The sequence below is a fragment of the Triticum dicoccoides genome, chromosome 6B (genome assembly GCF_002162155.2).
Source record: "Triticum dicoccoides isolate Atlit2015 ecotype Zavitan chromosome 6B, WEW_v2.0, whole genome shotgun sequence".
Classification (NCBI taxonomy): Eukaryota; Viridiplantae; Streptophyta; class Magnoliopsida; order Poales; family Poaceae; genus Triticum; species Triticum dicoccoides.
This window is the reverse complement of record NC_041391.1, coordinates 209346607-209368627: the sequence shown is the minus strand read 5'-3', so window position 1 is coordinate 209368627 and position 22021 is coordinate 209346607. Positions and strand designations below refer to the sequence as shown.

Below are 22021 nucleotides of genomic sequence, written 5' to 3'. Positions count from 1 at the left end.
TTCATTTGTCACTTTATTGTGTGAGCATGCTGATTGCATATTTTACTCATTCAAGGACATCCACTTGTTGTTTTGATTGATTGGTTTCCTTTTTCTTTGGCCAAGTGGATGGACAAGAATGCCTAAGAACCTTCTCTAGCTATCTATGCTTTTCTCGTCTCAAACTCTATTCATGCTACATCACAAAATTTGATCAAGTCAGATTCGAACCACTCTGTGTGAGGAGCACTTGGAGTCCCCGATTCGTCATAGACTTAAACTTCCAAAACTTCTTTGTGATTCTCGGTCTGACCGATTCCTCCATTTTGGTCCAACCGAGATCATTAAGTCGATCTAGGTTTTCAATCTCGGTGCAACCGATATGAACTTTTCAGTCACACAGAGTTGTTGTAACTGTTAACAGTTATGCATCTCGGTGCCACCGAGTTGTTCAACTCGGTCACACCGGCAGTGTCGGGCTATATATAGACACGGGCAAAAATTTGGAAATTCCTCCAAACCCCTTCGCCCGCGCATAGCTTGCTCTGCCTACTAGGTCTACGGATCGTCGACTTCATCGCCAGCCACCTCCTGTCGCTGGTCTCCGCCGCCGTCAACGGATTTCTTCTCCGCCGTTGCCGCCGTAGCGAGTTCACCGCCGAACTAGGGTATGAACTCAACCACAGTGCTTTCCTCATCTGATTCTCAGCACATTGTGTTCGTAATGCATCTTGCCACGATTGAAACACTCCTATCCTGCCAATGTGATCCTTAGAATAGATGTGATTCGAAAATTTAGGGTTAGGTTTCCGCCGAAACCATCTCGGACCCACCGAGTTGAAAAACTCGGTCCCACCGATTTGGCTAACGCCATTACACTAGTAAGTCTCGGTCTGACCGAGAATTACAAATCGGTGTGACCGATTTTAGAACTTTGTGAAACCCTAGCAGTCTCGGTGCCACCGAACTGTGACTCGGTCTGACCAAGATCACTAGTTTAGGCTCCAAAACTGCTTCGGTATCACCGAGTTTGAAAATCGGTAGATCCGAAATGCTTTCTGTGGAAACTAAAACTAAGTTTTTAAATCTTTTTTTTTTGAAAAAATCTCTGCATTTTTTGATGCTCATCCACTCTGTCTCAACTATAACTATTCACAGGGTCAGCAGTCAGTGATTTGCAGCATGTCAGACCATAGTGACAGTCAGAATAGGGAAGAAGAGCAGATTCACATGAGTGAGGGCACTAGTCCCTCAAGCACTTCAGATGAAGGGAGCAGAAGCACTCCAAGCAATTTGCCCAAAGCAGCCACAAGAGCTAGAAGGAAGAGAACCTCAGACTCAGAGGATGAGGACTATGTGGCAGCAGAAGATGAGGCTACTTCCAAGAAGGTAGTTCTCAAGAAGGTGCTCAGTTCAACTACAGTAAAGCCAGGCATGAAAATCAAAAGGCCAGCAGGAAGACAGCCAATGTCTAAAGCCAGAGCATCAACTCAAGTACCTGAGATGCCTGAAGAGCCAGCTGTAGAAGGAAAGAAAAGGAAGAAAAGGGTCAAGAAGACCATGGCCAGAGTTGTTGGTCAACCTTCCATGATGGAAGAGGAAGAAGAGGTTGCTGCACCAGCACCAAAGGCACAGAAGCTTATGGGTGATGCAATAAAGTCAGGGGCTGCAACATCAAAGCCCAAAGAAGCACCCAAAGCTGCCCCCAAGCCCAAGATTGCACCAAAGAGAAATACCAGGAGTATACCAGCAGCTGAGAAGAACAAGGCCCCAATGCCTGAGGTTGCTGCTGAGAAAGATGAAGAAGGGCAGGTCCTAAGAAAGCTCAAACCCAAGATTCCAGACCACAATGATGCTCATCCTGTGGCTGAGAACATGAAGATCAGGAAAGACTCAGGGTTGAGGCTATGGAGATTGTCTGATCCATATGCCACCAGGAGAAGGACTGTTGTAGATTACAGGTTCTTCACCAAGGAGCAGTAAGACTTCTATGAGACAATCTTGTTGGACAAGAAGCCTATAGTGTGTGATATGAGATGGGTTGACTGGACCTACATAAAGGAAAATGAAGAACACTATCCTGGAGTGCAAGACAGTTTCATTGCTTGTGGAGTTGCAGATTTTGTTGGGCAGAAGCTCACCAACTGGAATGATGAACTCATTATGCAATTCTACTCCACAGCACACTTCTATCCAGATGGCAGGATAGTTTGGATGTCTGAAGGAACAACATATCAATCAACCATAGAGGAATGGGAAAATCTGATCAATGCACCAAAGGAAAGTGAAGATGATTTGGATATATATGCCAAGAAGATGGGACACAATTCTATGTCACATATGTACAAAGAGATCCCAAACAAAGCCCTTGAGACTTTCTCATTTGGGTCAGTCCGTTTTCTTCTGCCAGGGCTGCCTACGATTAACTAGATCTTAAGGCACACTCTTTTGCCCAAATCAGGTGACCACAACATGATAAGAGGGCATGCAATTTACATGCTTCACATTTTTTATGTGCCCCAAAAATTCAAGGTCATGAGCCTTATGGTAGAAACCATTAAGAGGACTGCAGCAGATCAGAAGAGAAGTTGTGGATATGCCCCACAGATTTAGGAGTTGATTAACTCAAAGATGGGCACAGGAAAGTATCAGTTGGATAAGGAACATTTTCCTCTCTATCCAGACTTTGAGGACAATCAAGTTGTCATGAATGAGAATGATCCATCATCAGTGCAAGCTCAAGAGAAGAAAGAGAAAGCAAGGAAAGAGAAGGCTGCCAAGATGCCAACTCAAGAGGAGGCATCTGAGTATTTCTTGAAGACCAAACAGGAGCAGCTTGGTTACTTGATAGCATCAACACTGAGGATTGAGAAGGGGTTGGCCACCCTAACTCAAAATCAGGAGAGCCTGGAAAGGATCATGGAACAAAATTCTATGATCTTGATGTCAAAGTAACTAAGATTCAGTCAGTCGTGGAGCAGCTGCAGGATGACATGCAGGAGAGGAAGGGCAAGACAACCACAGATGCATTTGCCAGAGTGCCTAGAGCTCAGAGGTCAGCTACAGTGCCTGTGTCAGACACAAGAGCTACATCATCTGCACCAGCTACAGCTCCTACAGCTCCAGGGCAACCAGCTCCAGCACCAACTCCTCCAGCTCCCTCTACATCAACTGAAGCCTTCATTCTTGGAGTTATCCGGACTCCACCACCAACTGAAGACCAAGCCTGAGAGACGATCTAGCACTATGCATTTTCAATGAACTTTTTGGTAACTTGTTGCCAAAGGGGGAGAAAAATGTATAGATCATAGGCTTCGAGAGAGAGATTTGCTGTTTTTTGTTCTCTCTTGTCTTTTTTGGTAACTTGTTTGCTTTTGATTGCTTGAGATACTATGCATTACCTGTGAGACATTGATGATCATGTGTTTGATCATAAGCTACACTTATGCTTGATTATATGTTATTATCTTATCTATCCTTATACGATCATTCACTTTGCTTAGTGATGAGTGCATGTATTCAATCTTTGTTATTTCGAGCGCTCCACCAAGATGTATGTGACATGGAAGAGTAACCCATGAGCCTAATTCCTTGTGCATTTGCAATCCAAAGCAAATCTTAAACTATGCACAAATTTAGGGGGAGCTCTTGCTTATCACATACTTCTCAAAGCGACGATGTTTTTCAATCTTATTATCATATGTCGAAGCTTTGATCTATATGTTGTCATCAATTACCAAAAAGGGGGAGATTGAAAGTGCAACTATCCCTAGGTGGTTTTGGTAATTCATAACAACATATAGCTCATTGAGCTAATGCTATTCCAAGACATATATTTCAGGAAAGCTCAATGAATGGCATGGCATGGATGATGAAAGTGGATCCCTCAAAATATCAAGGACAAATGATTGGCTCAAGCTCAAAAGTTCAAGACTCTTCATTTTATATTTCAGTGATCCAAGATCACATTGAGTCTATAGGAAAAGCCAATACTATCAAAGAGGGATGAGGTGTTGCTTAATGAGCCTCTTGCTTCATGTGCTTAGTGATATGCTCCAAAACCCTCAACTACTTTCTCACATCCACATATGACCTAAACCTAAAGCCAAAATCGGTCACACCGATTCTTTCTATCTGGCGCCAACGAGTTCAAATGTCATAGCCACTGCCACAAACCCTAGGCAAATCGGTCTCACCGATAGGGATCTCGGTCTCACCGAGATGGGATTGTAATCTCTCTGTTTCCCTTCGTAACGTTTCAGTCTAACCGAAGTGAGCGATAGGTCCCACCGAGATTGCAATGTAAACTCTCTGTTTCCCTTTTGTAACATTTCGGTCTCACCGAAAAGAGCAAATCGGTCCCACCGAGTTTACCTGACCAACTCTCTGGTTAGCTAATTACCAAAATCGGTCCTACCGAGTTTGTGTAACCGGTCTCACCGAGATTACGTTATGCCCTAACCCTAATCATATCGGTCCTACCGAGTTGCATGTCGGTCCCATCGAAAATCCTAACGGTCACTAGGTTTACTAAATCGGTCTGACCGAGTTTGTTGATTCGGTCTCACCGAGATTGGTAAATTGTGTGTAATGGTTAGATTTTGTGTGGAGGCTATATATACCCCTCCACCTCCTCTTCATTCGTGGAGAGAGCCATCAGAACAAACCTACACTTCCAACTTACCAGTTCTGAGAGAGAACCACCTACTCATGTGTTGAGGCCAAGATATTCCATTCCTACCATATGAATCTTGATCTCTAGCCTTTCCCAAGTTGCTTTCCACTCAAATCTTCTTTCCACCAGATCCAAATCCTATGAGAGAGAGTTGAGTGTTGGGGAGACTATCATTTGAAGCACAAGAGCAAGGAGTTCATCATCAACGCATCATTTGTTACTTCTTGGAGAGTGGTGTCTCCTAGATTGGCTAGGTGTCACTTGGGAGCCTCCGACAAAGATCGTGGAGTTGAACCAAGGAGTTTGTAAGGGTAAGGAGATCGCCTACTTCGTGAAGATCTACCGCTAGTGAGGCAAGTCCTTCGTGGGCGACGGCCATGGTGGGATAGACAAGGTTGCTTCTTCGTGGACCCTTCTTGGGTGGAGCCCTCCGTGGACTCGCGCAACCGTTACCCTTCGTGGGTTGAAGTCTCCATCAACGTGGATGTACGATAGCACCACCTATCGGAACCACGCCAAAAACATCCGTGTCTCCAACTGCGTTTGAATCCTCCAAACCCTTCCCTTTACTTTCTTGCAAGTTGCATGCTTTAATTTCCGCTGCCTATATACTCTTTGCATGCTTGCTTGATTTGTGTGATGATTGCTTGACTTGTCCAAAGTTGCTAAAATCTGTCAAACTCTAAAATTGGGAAAAGGTTAAGTTTTTAATTGGTCAAGTAGTCTAATCACCCCCCTCTAGACATACTTCAAGGTCCTACAGATTCCCTTAGTGGTGTCATGTGAACGTCAACTACATGACACTTCACCATATTTGGGCCTAAGGAAATGCATTGTTGAGTAGTTATTAGATGATGGGTTGCAAGAGTGAGAGAAGCTTAAACCCTAGTTTATGCGCTATTCCGTAAGGGACCGATTGGATCCAAAAGTTTAATGCTATGGTTAGAATTTATTCTTAATACTCTTTTCGTAGTTGTGAATGCTTGCGAGGGGGTTAATCATAAGTAGGAGGTTCGTTCAAGTAAGAACAGCACCTAAGCACCGGTCCACCCACATACCAAATTATCAAAGTAGCGAACACGAATTGAGCTAAAATAGTGAAATTGACTAGATGAAATCCCCGTGTGCCCTCAAGAACACTTTGCTTATCATAAGAGACCGTTTTGGCCTGTTATTTGCCTCAAAAGGATTGGTCTACCTTGCTACACTTTTGTTACTACTACCGTTAATTGCTCGTTACAAATTATCTTGCTATCAAACTACTCTGTTACTTACCATTTCAGCACTTGCATACATTACCTTGCCGAAAACCACTTGTCATTTTCTTCTGCTCCTCGTTGGGTTCGACACTCTTACTTATCGAAAAGGGCTACAATTGATCCCATATACTTGTGGGTCATCAAGGCTATTTTCTGGCGCCGTTGCCGGGGAGTGAAGCGCTCTTGGTAAGTGGAAATTGGTAAGAAAAATTTATTACTACGTGCTCAAATTTATTGCCACTTGTTACTATTGAAAACAATCCTTTGAGGCGTTTGTTCGGGGTATCTTCACCACGAACGAAACCACAATTATTTTCCCCTTAACCTACTGCACCTACTGAAAATATTGAATATGAAATTCCTTTGGGTATGGTAGAACAACTGCTAGCTAATCCTTATGCAGGAGATGGAACCGAACATCCTGATATGCACTTGATACATGTGGACAAAATTTGTGGATTGTTTAAGCTTGCACGTTTACCCGGAGATGAAGCTAAGAAGAAGGTTTTCCCTTTATTTTTTAAGGGAAAGGCATTGACTTGGTATAGGCTATGCGATGATATTGGATCTTGGAATTGGAATCGGTATTATCCTATGCATCTAGTTAATCGTGATTGGAATTATATATATATACAATTTTTGGCCTCGTGAAGGAGAAAGTATTGCTCTAGCTTGGAGAAATTATTATTCAGAATTTTTATGCTCGGCTTTCTTGTAATGATCAATCCATGCTCGATACTTCTTGTACTGGTTTTTTTATGAAGAAGACTATTGAATTCTGGTGGGATCTTTTAGAAAGAATTAGACGCAACTCTGAAGATTGGGAACTCGGCGAAGGTAAAGAGTCAGGTATTTAGCCTAAGTTTGATTGTGTTAAATCTTTTATGAATACCGATGCTTTTCAAAAGTTTAGCACTAAATATGGACTTGACTCTAAGATAATAGCTTCCTTTTGTGAATCTTTTGCTACTCATGTTGATTTCCCTAAGTTTAAGTGGTTCAAATATCACCCACCAATTAAAGAAGAAATTAAAGAACCGGTAAAACTAAAGAAGAAACTATCATTTACAATGTTGATCATGTTGTTCCTACTGCTTATATTGAAAAAACCACATTTCCCTGTTAGGATGAAGGAACATGCTAAAATTTCAACTGTGGTCAAAAAAAATTACATTAGAACACATAAACCAGCTGAACAAATCAAAGTTGAACCTAGTGTTTCTATGGTTAAGGATCACTTGGTCGATAATATTGATGGACATATTATTTACTTCTGTGCCAAAGCTGCTAGAATTGCCAATCTTAGACCATGCATTTGTCTCAACCTTTGAATGCATTTGTCTCCACCTTGGAATTAGATGCATCCGCCCGCCCCTCTAGCCACGCCTTGCATTTGTGCTTAGTACTCCCTCCATCCAAAAATATTTGTCATCAAAATGGATAAAAAGGAATGTATCTAAAACTAATATACATCTAAATACATTTCCTTTTACTTATTTTGATGACAAGTATTATTTTGATGACAAGTATTTCGGACGACGATGACAAGTATTATTTTGATGATAAGTATTTTCGGACGAAGGGAGTATCAACTAAAATCCGATAGGCTGACCGGAGAGCGAATGATCTTAATATCCATGGGTAGAAACGTCTGAGTCAACCTATCAGTATTCCAATCCACATTAGCTGTGATGAGCTCAGAAACCGTATGACAGGAGCCAGTTCTGTTGCCATACTGGTTAATCGGTTGGAGCAGATAAAAACGAGAAATAAAGAGAAGGACAATTCATAAAAAACCTTAGCACAGCAAATTCATAAACTTGCAACCGATGCCATCCAAGTTCATTAAGCCGCAGTGCATGACGACAATGGGCAGCATTTCAATCATTCAAAGTCAACATTAGATGTTTGATAACACTACTTCTGTTCTTGAAACTACAAAAAACAGTTCCTCAGCTGACCCCATTACAAACAGGTTCGTGGAGCCCATGTATGGCGCATTTAGGCAGCCCAGCTCATATGAGTGCACAGCAGGTTCAGGCAAAGGATGAGTGCACAGCAGGTTCCGATCACCTTCCCGTTCTCCTGTCCTTTTCCCGGTCTCTGCTGCTCCTATCGTGGTGATCATCCTTCCCTCGGCCTGAGCCTTTTTCACGTGCCCTGTCTCTCCCGGCATCATTGCCATGCAATCTGCCTCTGCTGCGATTGTGCTCTCGGTCTCTATCCAGTGATGACTTCCTTGAAGGACTACGGCTCCTGCTCCGGCTGCGAGGCCGCTTCCTGGAAGAATCACGTGCATCATCCGCCCTTTCTTTCCGTTCCAATGATAGTCTCTCTGGAAAACAGAACAATGTTTGTCATATGAGATACGCACCAGGATAACAAAAAGTTGAGTTATAGCTTGGGTCGTTATCATTATCAGATGAATTACTAAGTGAGCTACAAAATAAGTACATGGAAGGATGTGCGAGAGAGACGGCATTTCTATTATCAAACAAACAGGGTATTCCGTTCCTGACTTCTTACATACCAGAAGACCGCCTGTTGTTTGCACCATCTATTGAAGACAAACCATAATCTGATTGAAGGCGCCTACGGTGGCTGGCAACCTTCCTCTCAATCTCCTCCATGCTATGCAACCCCTTCTCCTCGAGAGATTCACGATACTGCATTACAGCAATCTCAATCTGCCTTAGCTTCTGCCTGTAGATCAAAAGGGAGTTGTTACTGTAAGTGAAGAATGTGCAACGTAAATCAAATGGTGGCATGGTTAAACATTTGCTTTTGGGGAGGGGCGTGGGTGTACCTATGCTCTTCATCAACAATAGTATCTTGATGGTGAATTGCCTGATCGGTACTAATTTCGGTTGTGTCCACTTTCCCAGAATCACCAGCAATATCACTTCCAGATGAATAGCTTAATCCCAATCCTTGACCGTTTATTCTATCTTCATCATTGTCGTTGTCCTCTCGGTTCCATTTAGAAGCTGGCAAAACAGGATCAGCTTTCTGCTTCTTGCTTGAAACTTGTTCGGGTTCAGCAGATACGCACTCTCTAGAGCGTCTTTGGCCTGTTTGCATACTGTGACGAGAGAGCCCCAGCATATCTGATTCACTGTCACCAGTACCATCTCCAAGCCTACGAGCATTCAAACCAACATCCTCTCTTCCAGCTCTATGCGGTTCGCCTTGTACATATTTCATGGCAACGTCTTTCTGATATACTTGCTCCTTCTCAGCCTCTTCTAAGCTGAGCAATCTGGCAACCATCATCTCTTTACCACCGCAAAGTGAGAGGCCATTATGCCTACAACGACGTTCAAGTTCAGCAAGTGGAAGACTCAACAGCTCCTTCGTTGCTGCTGCCTTTCCTGTGGCCAGGGCACCATCTTCATCAAGCCTAAACCCATTATTATCCTCGGAGCTAGTTTTCTTTTCAATTTCTGGTGCATCACCACATAGAGAGTGGAACGAGGTGACCCCAGAGTTGCCTGGTCTAAGAAAGGTAGCTTTTAGCCCATTCAGATATGCATCAGAAAACAGGAACCAGTCTGCCCATACTTGTAGAACTTTCAAAACCCTCTCCTGCAAAATAATGAACTATTAGTCAGAACATCAAAGGAAAACAGTTAATCTCTGCTACATGAGAAGTCTAGCAGCATTACCTTCAGAGCTTCAGCAGTAATCCTTCCTGTGATACTGCAATACAAGTCATTGAAGCTCTCCATGACATCAGGTATAGCAGCCTCAAACTTGGTTCGAAATGCAGAGGCATTCTTCACAGGAGCACTACTGTTATGAAGGATGTCGGACACTAGCATAAGCCGTGCAACCTTAGTTGGGATAGGTGTCTCCTTGAGTGTCAAAGATTCTGCAAGAACCTCGACAATCTACACAAGACAAGAACAAATGTGTTCTCATGAAATATGAAAAACAAAATATACTTGAAGTGCACAACAATATTCAGTAGACCTCTGAAGTGTAGTTCACGACAAATAAATGACATCAAGCAGAGAATAAAACATGTGTGGATGAAGATGGCGACTTGCATTCGTAAGGTGGCCTCGGAGGAGTTTGGAGTGTCCAGGGGAAGGAGAAGCGAAGATAACGATACCTGGTGGTGGAATGATGATGTCCAGAAGGCGCTTAAAGAGAAGAAAGGTTGCTTCAGACGCCTATACCTGGATAGGAGTGCAGACAACATAGAGAAGTACAAGATGGCGAAGAAGGCCGCAAAGCGAGCTGTTGGTGAAGCAAGGGGTCGGGCATATGAGGACCTCTACCAACGGTTAGGCACGAAGGAAGGTGAAAGGGACATCTATAAGATGGCTAAGATCCGGGAGAGGAAGACGAGGGATATTGGCCAAGTCAAATGCATCAAGGACGGAGCAGGCCAACTCTTGGTGAAGGACGAAGAGATTAAGCATAGATGGCGGGAGTACTTCGACAAGCTGTTCAATGGGGAGAATGAGAGTTCTACCATTGAACTGAATGACTCCTTTGATGAGACCAGCATGCGTTTTGTGCGGCGCATCCAGGAGTCTGAGGTGAAGGAGGCTTTAAAAAGGATGAAAGGAGGCAAGGCGATGGGCCCTGATTGTATCCCCATTGAGGTGTGGAAAGGTCTCGGGGACGTAGCGATAGTATGGCTAACCAAGCTTTTCAACCTCATTTTTCGGGCAAACAAGATGCCAGAAGAATGGAGACGGAGTATATTAGTACCAATCTTCAAGAACAAGGGGGATGTTCAGAGTTGTACTAATTACCGTGGAATTAAGCTGATGAGCCATACAATGAAGCTATGGGAGAGAGTCATTGAGCACCGCTTAAGAAGAATGACAAGCGTGACCAAAAATCAGTTTGGTTTCATGCCTGGGAGGTCGACCATGGAAGCCATTTTCTTGGTACGACAACTTATGGAGAGATATAGGGAGCATAAGAAGGACTTGCATATGGTGTTCATTGACTTGGAGAAGGCCTACGATAAGATACCACGGAATGTCATGTGGTGGGCCTTGGAGAAACACAAAGTCCCAGCAAAGTACATTACCCTCATCAAGGACATGTACAATAATGTTGTGACAAGTGTTCGAACAAGTGATGTCGACACCGATGACTTCCCGATTAAGATAGGACTGCATCAGGGGTCAGCTTTGAGCCCTTATCTTTTTGCATTGGTGATGGATGAGGTCACAAGGGGTATACAAGGAGATATCCCATGGTGTATGCTCTTTGCGGATGATGTGGTGCTAGTTGACGATAGTCGGATGGGGGTAAATAGGAAGTTAGAGTTATGGAGACAAACCTTGGAATCGAAAGGGTTTAGGCTTAGTAGAACTAAAACCGAGTACATGATGTGCGGTTTCAGTACTACTAGCTGTAAGGAGGAGGAGGTTAGCCTTGATGGCCAGGTGGTACCTCGGAAGGACACCTTTCGGTATTTGGGGTCAATGTTGCAGGAGGATGGGGGTATTGATGAAGATGTGAACCATCGAATCAAAGCCGGATGGATGAAGTGGCGCCAAGCTTCTGGCATTCTCTGTGACAAGAGAGTGCCACAAAAGCTAAAAGGCAAGTTCTACAGGACGGCGGTTCGACCCGCAATGTTGTATGGCGCGGAGTGTTGGCCGACTAAAAGGCGACATGTTCAACAGTTAGGTGTGGCGGAGATGCGTATGTTGAGATGGATGTGTGGCCACACGAGGAAGGATCGAGTCCGGAATGATGATATACGAGATAGAGTTGGGGTAGCACCAATTGAGGAGAAGCTTGTCCAACATCGTTTGAGATGGTTTGGGCATATTCAGCGCAGGCCTCCAGAAGCTCCAGTGCATAGCGGACGGCTAAAGCGTGCGGAGAATGTCAAGAGAGGGCGGGGTCGACCGATTTTGACATGGGAGGAGTCTGTTAAGAGAGACCTGAAGGATTGGAGTATCGACAAAGAGCTAGCTATGGACAGGGGTGCGTGGAAGCTTGCTATCCATGTGCCAGAGCCATGAGTTGGTTGCGAGATCTTATGGGTTTCACCTCTAGCCTACCCCAACTTGTTTGGGACTAAAGGCTTTGTTGTTGTTGTTGTTTTAGTTATTATATATAAGACCAGATGGTCCTGATAGTCAAAATGTAACACTACATGTATTATATTGTTTATTTACTCTCCTTGGACATAAATTTAGGCCTCATCAAAAGCATATGTTTAAAACAGATAGTTCATCAAGCTTGCAAAGTACAACCACAATCAGGTTTACTCATAATGATCATGCTGTTACCTAATCTCAGAGTGGTCACAACTCACAAGTAATAACAAGAAAGAGCTATTAACAGGACGCATGAGATCAAATCAATCAAAACAATATAACAAACTCTAATCATAAGCTATAGATAATTCAAGGCAAAAAGAAGAGAGGATTTAGCTGATTAGGTCAATGGTGCAAGGGGTACTACCTCTCCAGCAGCATCAGCATTATCCAATGCAAATCCCATAGCCGCCCTTATCTGACTTCTCTCTAATGTCAATGCACGCAACATGTCCTCAAATTCATCACGTTGTGTCTCAGTCAATGTGCGCTCCACTTCAACACGCTGGAGAATGGAACACAAATTAATCATGTAATGGACACCATCTAAAAGAAGGCAAAGTAGAAAAGAACATCTGACAAGGTCCAACCAAACCTTACCCTGGTTCTACCAGCTGCATAAGTAGATTCTTTTTCACGATCAGGACTTCGGCTGGATGGCAAAGCAGGTGGAACCCATCTAAAGTGACATATTTAATACAAAATTGTCAGATCATCGATAAACACGGTTACAAACACATAATGGCACTGTTCACCACTATTACCTTCCACTTCCTGTAATCATGATAAATGGTTCTGTTCGCCATCGTTGTAAAGTATCGCCCTGCGTTCCAATATCACAAGAATTTATATTAGTGTCATATTGGTAGAGTGATCCCCATATAGCTAGCTCATACATGTGGTTTGCATATGTAAGAAACACGTGTCTGGTTCCTATAACGGCCTTATATTCAAGCCAAACATTAGTAGACTGCCGAATTTTACAGAACAAGCTGATCAGGACATACTAAGAAGGAAAGAACATAAATTTCGTTGAACTAAATAATTGTTCATTTGGACCAATTACTAGGTACTCTCTTTGCAAAACATATACACTGGTAAAATGTCGTAACGCTAAACAAAAAATATGCATCTATATTGCCCAAAGATAGCACATACAGACAGCTTTACTATCACCACGTGAACAAAATAACGGAGATTAAATGGACAGAACATACAGTCTTCTATTGTTAGATCATAAAGATAACATTGAAAATGTATAAGTACAAAAAACAATTGATACCTGAGCGAATGAGTATAACCGCCAAACATAGTATGTGTGTTCTTTAGATTTAAGATCAAACAAGAAGTTAAATAATGTTTTTCCTCGTCCTCGTTCCATTATAGCTTGTTCAAAAGCACATCCGCCATCAAGTACATGCAGGGCCATTGTATCAATCACATGCCGAAGATGTGAATCATCTGGCGGAGCAACCATTATATCAGGAACATTTGGAGTAAGCACCTGTTAAACCAAATGAGTCAGCAAAGTGAAATTACATCAGGATATTTGACTAGAAAACTAACATGCCAACATCCTTAGTTCCTTACCGATCCAAAACTTATTGGATTCTATCTAGGCTAATGAAATACTACAGAACATAGCTGGCAAACTCATATACAATTCAGTGCTGGTAAAAGAAGGTTTAAAAAATCATATTAAAAATTAAAAATTTGACTGAAAACAGTACATGACCCGATCAGTTATTGGGAAGAACTGGTTTTCTCACGAATGGTTCCAATTATCCAATATGTATAAATTTGTAACACAAACTGTGAATTTGACCAGGGCATTACTATTCGACCATTCAAATTCACATTTTTCTCAGACTGGGATTATTTTCCAGGTAGTCATTAGGATATATTTAATCATTAGCCAAGTGATGAACATATGTGGAAGGACAAAATTAATGCGACACTGAGAACAGACAAAAAGATATTCCATAAGTTAATTCGTGCGCAACAAGGGAACATAGAATTTTCTCTCATTCCATAGAATTCAAGCACTCATGTTTTCTGAAAAAAAATCTGAAATGATATTATGATTTATTATGAAAATGAACCATTCTTCATCCTTCAAAAGGTCTCAATGAAAAACATGGGAAAATTTTCAATGATAATGCTTTATTGTAAGGATGGCATGGATATTAAGGCCACAACACAGCACAAGGACATTTGTAATAATAAAAACTAAAAAGTCACCAACCAGCTCTGAGGTTTGTTGTGTAACAGATGCAACAGGTGGACCTCCAGGACCAGATATGATGACAGTACCACCCTGCATAACATAGAAATATGAAAATGTCATCAACAACAACAGGAAAACACCAAAAACATGCAAATCTACTTGCAACTTCCAGAAAAATTACAAGTATTACATATGGACTTTGGGATGAAAGAATCAACCTCCTTGTTTCTGATCGCCATGTGTCCTGGAGGAGGAGCAGGTAGTGCTTGTGATGGAAGAGCAACAGATTTCCCCCACCCAATCTTCAGCTCATAGTCATACACAACAACACCTGAGATAAATAACTCAGTAAACTGGAAGCAAGAATACTAGTAATACTTCAAAAGTATGAATACATTTCAGGTTCCTATAACATGATATCCACTATAAGGAAGTGCACAGTAACCTTGCATTTCATCCTTGGCTGCCTGTCCTTCTGCTCTATTCATGAATGCAACAAAGCCACAATGCCTTTGCCTTTTGCGTTCTTCTTCTGTTCGAGGCCACATGATCTTGACGCTTGCAATAGGTCCAAAACGACCAAATGTCCGCAGAAGAAAATTCTCATCCACCTAACAGCATACGGTTTACATTGCACGGTTAAGATAACCATGATGCATGTACACTTAAAATTATGTCTAGACAGAACAAGTGGTGGGGAAATCAACCTTAGGAGAGAGATTGCCAACATATAAATTTGTGGTTTGCGGATCTCCGTCATCAAATGATCCTGGCAGTCTCCCAGTGGGATCAAATTCATCTGGTAGTTCATCAAAACGGCTAGAGGGCTGCAGGAAATGGCTTCAAGCATCAGTATACCATATAGAAGGACAAACTACAAAGATTCTGAGAGGAATGGGAATCAATCACAAATTTATCCAATCAGCTGGAAACGCGTTAGAAAAATGTTTCTCCAAGTTAGCAAACAGGATTTAGTTTCACATTCTAGTCGCCTAACAGGGAATATTTCAGCATATAATCAAAACTACCCAATCATTTATTTCATATTATGTCCAGTAGGACGAACCAAAAGCTCCACTCTTAACATATACTACTAAAACAGAACCTACCATGGAGGTGTCACCATGTCGACTGGCACGTTCTTGATTACGCCTTTCTCGAAGCTCTTTCTCCAGCTTCAATTCCTCCATGACAGTGTCTATTGCCCGTGGCTTTCCTTTTTCCTTTTCCTTTGGCCGCTCATCTTCCTTCTGCAGGTCAAGGTAATGCTCAACCAAAGAACCATACTGACTACAGACGCAATCATGAGAATAACGTCAGTGGCAAACCTTTTTCTCTGGTTCTCTCCCAAATGAGGGTGGCACAAAAGATGGAACATACCTGGATAAAAATATGCTATGTATAAGGTATGTATTACGCTCGTAAGTTACTATGCCGCATATCATTTGTACACTAGATGACATGGGGTTATGGATAACAGCAACAGCAAAAGGATATTTGAGTAATTGAATTAAAAAAACTAATTTACTCTCTACAGGGCTATTTCGGACATTCTTATTGAACTACTGAAACTTTCACCTTCCACTAATCTGTGTGCTTTCTCTATTCAAAATCATGTCAATCAAATATACACGCATACTTTATTAATTTCCTCACAAGTTTGAATTCATTCTAGCTTATATGTAGGGAGTCTAATTTATCCTACTATCAGGCCGTGCCTCAATGATTTAGTGGAAACCACGGAACATTCTTAACTTATGCTAGCATGTGATGCGAGACAAGTAAAAGTCAAATTAATGCTCCAATCTGCATTGCAGTTTAAGAGTACCTACATTTTTCCACGTTTGAATAAAATAATAATATAATTAGTTGAAAGCATCGGGTTTTGAAGCAAACTCATATCAGAATGAGTAAACGTTCGCTGCAACTAACAAAATTCTATGGCTTGAATTTTGGAAGTTGGTTCAAGATTCTAAGAGAGTACAATCAGCATCTTTGACACTCAAAACTTCACAAAAGCTCGAGGCATTTGTTAGTTAACTAGTTATTACATAAATACCATCAAATATGGCATTTGCTGCCAATGAATTATTATTCATATTATCTCGCAATTAATTGCACTTTGATAGAAATAACATGGATACTTTCTCCATGGTATGTGACTCAAAAAGTTATGACCACATTACTCGTGTACTATAAACAAAGGAGAACACAAATTCTGTACCCCTAATACATTATCACGATCTTGAGCATCAGGTCAGCGCAACGATGAATAGCTATTTTGAGGAAGCGCGACTATAGTCTGCACTACAGCATAAATGCAGGTGCATTATGTGTCATGAAATGAGATGGCATGGATGTTCATAAGGCCAGACAAGACTATTGTCTTCCTCAAACCATGCATATTATAAATGCATTCAGCACTTGGCAACAAAAGGTAAATAAACTAATAATTCAGGAGTCATAATTGTAACATATAGTAAATTATGAGCTAGAATATATCATCAGGCGTTTTAAAACTGCTCATGCTTGGTCTCTGAAGTCCCATGTCTGGGTATATCAGCACATGATGTCTAAAGATGTAGCCGTGGTGCCACAGGATACCATCTTCTAGAAATCAAGTATTTATTTCAGTTACCTACTGCCCTTCTTTGGAACAGACCCCCTATCTTTGGAATTTCCACCTGTCATCGGCGAATGAATAAAAAGGCAGCCTCTTGATTAATTGGAGCAATAAAAATAAACAGTGCATATATCCATCATGATTGATACTGAAACTATAAACTGGAAGGTAACCATGGCAAAGTACAGGAGAATGAAACCCCTATCACTAACCTTCAGAATCAGCTCTCAGCTTGGCATTGGGGTCGATAACACCCCCTCGGACAAACTTTGACCCAGATGCGCTTTCACCCTCGAATGACTTGACAAACTCCGCGTACACACGCGCCGCTTCATCTTCCTCCCTCTTCACAATACCAAAGAGTTAAAATCAGATATGAACCAAAAGTGTGTGCAGAAAGCAAACTAAGGCATCTCAGGAAAGGTTTAAAAGGGACTCAAACCCCTGACCTTCTTCCTCGCCTCCTCGTTCTCCTTATGCCGATTGAACGGAACCTTCTTCGAACTCATCTGGACAATATTTGCCTGCAATCATCACAAGAGGGTGTCAGAATTCGACCATTTCAAATATTTCTACTGCCATATACGCCATCAAAATAAAATCTACACCACCACATAAGAAAACACGCAGGGAAACACATGAACGTGAGGACTGAAGTCATAGTGGTCACTCTTGTGCTAAGAGCGACAGTTCCCAGACTCCCGCTGAGGCGCTAAGCCCAGGCACAGGCAGACCCACCCCACCTACACATACTTACGCACGCGCGCTAAAGCGCAATGCGACCCTAACAACGCCAGGCACAAACCCTAGCTCAGTCGAACCCCAACTTTTTGAGGGGGGGAAACAAGCTGATGTTAGATCAAATCGGGTCAAATCCACGGCTAACTGGACAGATTCAAGCGTCTCAGAAAGTAGTAAGGGTACGCATTTGATTGCTCGCAGCAACGAACAAGGAACTCCTAGAAGTATCCAGGCGCAAATAATTTAGGGCTTCCGTACCACCGAGAGATGGACTCGCCTGGACGGGTCTCCTGTCCGCTCCACTCCACGCTAGGGCAGTGGTGGGCGGCGCGCCGCGGCGCGGCTGGAAAGGAATCTCGGGCGCTTCTTCGACGGCGCCGGCGAAGAGGATTCGGCGACCGCCTGAGTCGGGAGTCGGCCACGGTAGGGGGAGACTGGGGCCGCTGGGAGGCATATATTGGTCAGGGACTCGGGAGCAAGGTGTGGACCTACACCGTCCGTCCGATCAAGAGCCGGTTTCCAGATCAACCACCTACAGGCTATACAGTCAGGGACGGACACGGGTAGATAGGCCGAGGCCAACCTCATGTCCAAATCCGAAGGAAACCCTTGTTTGAGAATCAAAAAACGATTTGTCTAATTTATATTTACTAGATGTTTTTTAAGGATGTCACATCTAAACTCCTATAAATAACACAGCAACAGGGGGGAAATATGTAGGACAAAAAAATAGACCACAAACATAATGAACACAAGGTTAGATGTGACATATATCACATCTAGATGTGTCATAGACAGACCCATCCAAGAAATATATTACTACCTGTGCGCCTCAAAATGTAAGATGTTTTTTATGCTAGTTGATAATATGTTTGTCTTTTGTCAAAAAATGTTAGCGTAGTTTTTAATATAATATGTGTGTATCGTGTTATCAGAAATTTTCAGCATAGTTTAGATATAATACAAAGTCTATAAAGCTTAGAGCAACTCCGCAAAGTTTATTACTGTTTGTATGATGATTTTGATAAAAGGAATGGTCTAGTAGAGTTGTTATTCCCGACGTCGATTTTTTGGCTCCTGGGTGCTCCACCCCCTATATGAACATTAAATACAAAAAAAAGGGTAAACTTCAAAAAATTCTAGGATTTTGGGATATCAAATTTGGGTGCCCAATCTACTCCCATTTGAAGTTCCGCAAAAAAATGATATGTGTGGTACTCTCAGTAATAAAGACAAAAAATTGAAAGAGCATGGTGCCCCATGTTTAGTTTTGGTAATTGATGACAATTTTTATGAACTAATGGTTGACTTGAGTTACATTTGAAGAGTTTGTCCATAGACTTTGCTTGAAGACCATTTGTTGGTTTCAAGGTTATAAGGAGAAGATAATGTATAAGGTTGATCAAGACTAAGTCAAAGAGTGAATTAATTTGATCAACACACAAAGCGTAGAAGATGTACCGAGAGGAATCAAGTGATCCCACGATATGGTAAGCATTGTCCATTATGCTTTGTGTATTAACCCATGGTCTACGTGAGAGTTCTTTGTGGGGTTAGGTATGTTTTCATGAGCGTGCATCAAAAGGAAGATATCATATAACCCATGAAGATGACATATCAAGTGGCGATTGTCATCAAGGTTGTGGTGTGCAACTTCAATGAAGCATCACGAATAGATCATGCTCGAAGCTTGTCGTCCATTATGATGACTATGGACTTGTGAAGATGTGTCGAATGGTGGCTCTCATAGTGGAGTACGGAGAAGCAATCTACTAATCTTCATCGAGTCTATGCAATCAAAAAAGATGGTCCAACTTGAGGAGGACAAGATCGTCATCATCTAGCTCAAGTGGACTATACGCAAGGCAAAGGTTTGTCCTTGATAGGTTTTCTATTTTACCGGTCCCATGGTGTTAGTTGGGAGACCGGGTTACAGGATCGATTGTCGTACTATCAAGGGAGGCTCTCAAGTGAGTAACTTGATCGTATCGTTCGTAGAGAGCTCAAACCATTGCATCCTTGGCATCATTTTTCTTGTTTTTGTTTGGCTTTTCTCTGTGTGAGTTTTGAGCTTGTGGCCTTCTTCATGACAAGTTGAAGTTCATTGAAAATGGATTTCGTATGCATCTTCTATTGTGTGTTGGAGTTTATGTCGGGTTCTTCACCGATAGAGGTTTCACTCCTCCATATCTGTGACGCCCGCGACTCAATCGTGCACTAATCATACACGCAAATGCACACGATCAAGATTAGGGACTCACGGACAGATATCACAACACAACTCTGGACATAAATTAAAATAATACAAGCTTTATATTACAAGCCAGAGGGCTCGAATACATAAGCTCGAATACACAAGAGTCAGCGGAAGCAATAATAAAAAATCTGAGTACAGACATAAATAAACAAGTTTGCCTTAAGAAGGCTAGCAAAACATTGATAATTGGATCGAAAAGGCGCAAGCCTCCTGCTGGGAGCCTCCTATCTACTCCTGGTCGTCGGCAGTCTCCACGTAGTAGTAGGCTCCGTCGGGGTAGTAGTAGTCGTTAGCAAAATCAGCTGGCTCTTGGGCTCTGTCATCTGACCGCAGCAATCGGGTAGAGGGGAAAAGAGGTAGCAAAGCAACCGTGAGTACTCATCAAAGTACTCGCAAGACTTACATCAGATCTATACCAAGTATGCATCAGTATCAAAAGAAACTGAAGTGCAGAAATGTCAGAATAGAAGGGAAGACCTAGCCTATCAAATACTAGCATCTTGTAGCGTCTTGCAGCATTAGAAGAGTGTAGATCAACATAACATAAGTAATAAGTATATTGTAGTAACGCCTAGAGATCCTTCCTCGACTCCCTGCGAGAAAGCGATCCCGGAGCCATCATATCCATTTAGTGTCTCCAGTATCCAGTACTAGTTGTAATAGATCGGGATACAACTCCGAGCGTCCGTTACCGTGGACGCGGCTATTCGAATAGATTAACTTCCCTGCAGGGGTGCACAAACTTTACCCAACACGCTCGATTAACTCTGGCCAAACACACTTTCCTGGGTCATGTCCGGCCTCGACTGATCGACACGTTGTAGTCCTACCTAGGCTCAACAAGGAGGCCAACACGCTGGTCTGCCTCCCAAGCGCTCAGGGCTCTTGGTCCCATCACCCTTTACACTCTTGCGCATTCCGTGGATGGTCGGGATCAGTCCTGGCTACCTCTTTATACAAAGCAGGTGCTTATGCAGACCACCCGGGCGCGTGTCACTCAATTGCTGACGTCTGAAGAGCTTTCGAAGAATCGTACAACGACGAGTGCCCATACTTATTCCCGCATGGTGGTTGATACGTCTCTATCGTATCTACTTTTTCAAACTCTTTTGCCCTTGTTTTGGACTCTAATTTGCATGATTTGAATGAAACTAACCCGGACTGACATTGTTTTCAGCAGAATTGCCATGGTATTATTTTTGTGCAGAAACAAAAGTTCTTGAAATGACCTAAAACTTTAAGGAGATCAGTTTTGGAATAAAAAAATATTGGCGAAAGAATCAACCGAAGGGGCCCACACCCTGACCATAAGGGTGGAGGGCGCGGCCACCCCCATGGGGCGTGTCCTCTGTCCTTGTGCCCCCCCCCCCGACCTCCACCGACCTCAACTCCAACTCCATATATTCACGTTCGGGGAGAACAAAATTAGAGAGAAGGATTCATCGCATTTTACGATGCGGAGCCGCCGCCAAGTCCTATTCTTCCTCAGGAGGGCAGATCTGGAATCCGTTCGGGGCTCTAGAGAGGGAAAATCGTCGCCGTCGTCATCATCAACCTGAAGGAAATATGCCCTAGAGGCAATAATAAAGTTATTATTTATTTCCTCATATCATGATAAATGTTTATTATTCATGCTAGAATTGTATTAACCGGAAACATGATACATGTGTGAATACATAGACAAACATATAGTCACTAGTATGCCTCTACTTGACTAGCTCATTAATCAAAGATGGTTATGTTTCCTAACCATAGACATGTGTTGTCATTTGATTAATGGGATCACATCATTAGAAGAATGATGTGATTGACATGACCCATTCCGTTAGCCTAGCACTTGATCGTTTAGTATACTGCTATTGCTTTCTTCATGACTTATACATGTTCCTGTAACTATGAGAAATATGCAACTCCCGTTTACCGGAGGAACACTTTGGGTACTACCAAACGTCACAACGTAACTGGGTGATTATAAAGGAGTACTACAGGTGTCTCCGAAGGTACATGTTGAGTTGGCGTATTTCGAGATTAGGTTTTGTCACTCTGATTGTCGGAGAGGTATCTCTGGGCCCTCTCGGTAATGCACATCATTATAAGCCTTGCAAGAAATGTGACCAAATGAGTTGGTTACAGGATGATGCATTACGGAACAAGTAAAGAGACTTGCCGGTAACGAGATTGAA

The 22021-nt window shown here is 42.4% G+C and overlaps 1 protein-coding gene across 3 annotated transcripts; it reads right to left on the bottom strand.

The window, feature by feature from the left end:
- Positions 1-7702: 7702 nt before the first annotated feature.
- Positions 7703-18073, bottom strand: LOC119324560 (protein RRC1-like). Of its 3 annotated transcripts, none has more exons than XM_037598341.1 (18): positions 17859-18073; positions 17290-17364; positions 17053-17185; positions 16856-16901; positions 15546-15597; positions 15327-15467; positions 14925-15044; positions 14663-14828; positions 14436-14548; positions 14236-14307; positions 13273-13494; positions 12755-12813; positions 12591-12669; positions 12358-12495; positions 9579-9803; positions 8720-9498; positions 8444-8616; positions 7703-8248 (listed from the first exon to the last, which is right to left on the bottom strand). In XM_037598341.1, the coding sequence occupies exons 1-18, from the start codon at positions 18033-18035 to the stop codon at positions 7983-7985; spliced, it is 3036 nt and encodes a 1011-aa protein (XP_037454238.1). In that variant the 5' UTR covers positions 18036-18073; the 3' UTR covers positions 7703-7982. The 3 variants fall into 3 exon arrangements, with proteins under 3 accessions (XP_037454238.1, XP_037454239.1, XP_037454240.1); XM_037598342.1 differs by having other exon boundaries at positions 17840-17994; XM_037598343.1 differs by lacking the exons at positions 16856-16901; positions 17290-17364; positions 17859-18073.
- Between the last annotated feature and the right edge of the window lie 3948 nt (positions 18074-22021).

Coding starts and splice junctions, on each gene's coding strand:
- LOC119324560 (XM_037598341.1), bottom strand. CDS start 18,035: ATGCCTCCCAGCGGCCCCAGTCTCCCCCTACCGTGGCCGACTCCCGAC. Junction 17,365..17,858: donor CGGACAGGAGACCCGTCCAG/GCGAGTCCATCT, acceptor TGATGATTGCAG/GCAAATATTGTCCAGATGAG. Junction 17,186..17,289: donor ACGAGGAGGCGAGGAAGAAG/GTCAGGGGTTTG, acceptor GGTATTGTGAAG/AGGGAGGAAGATGAAGCGGC.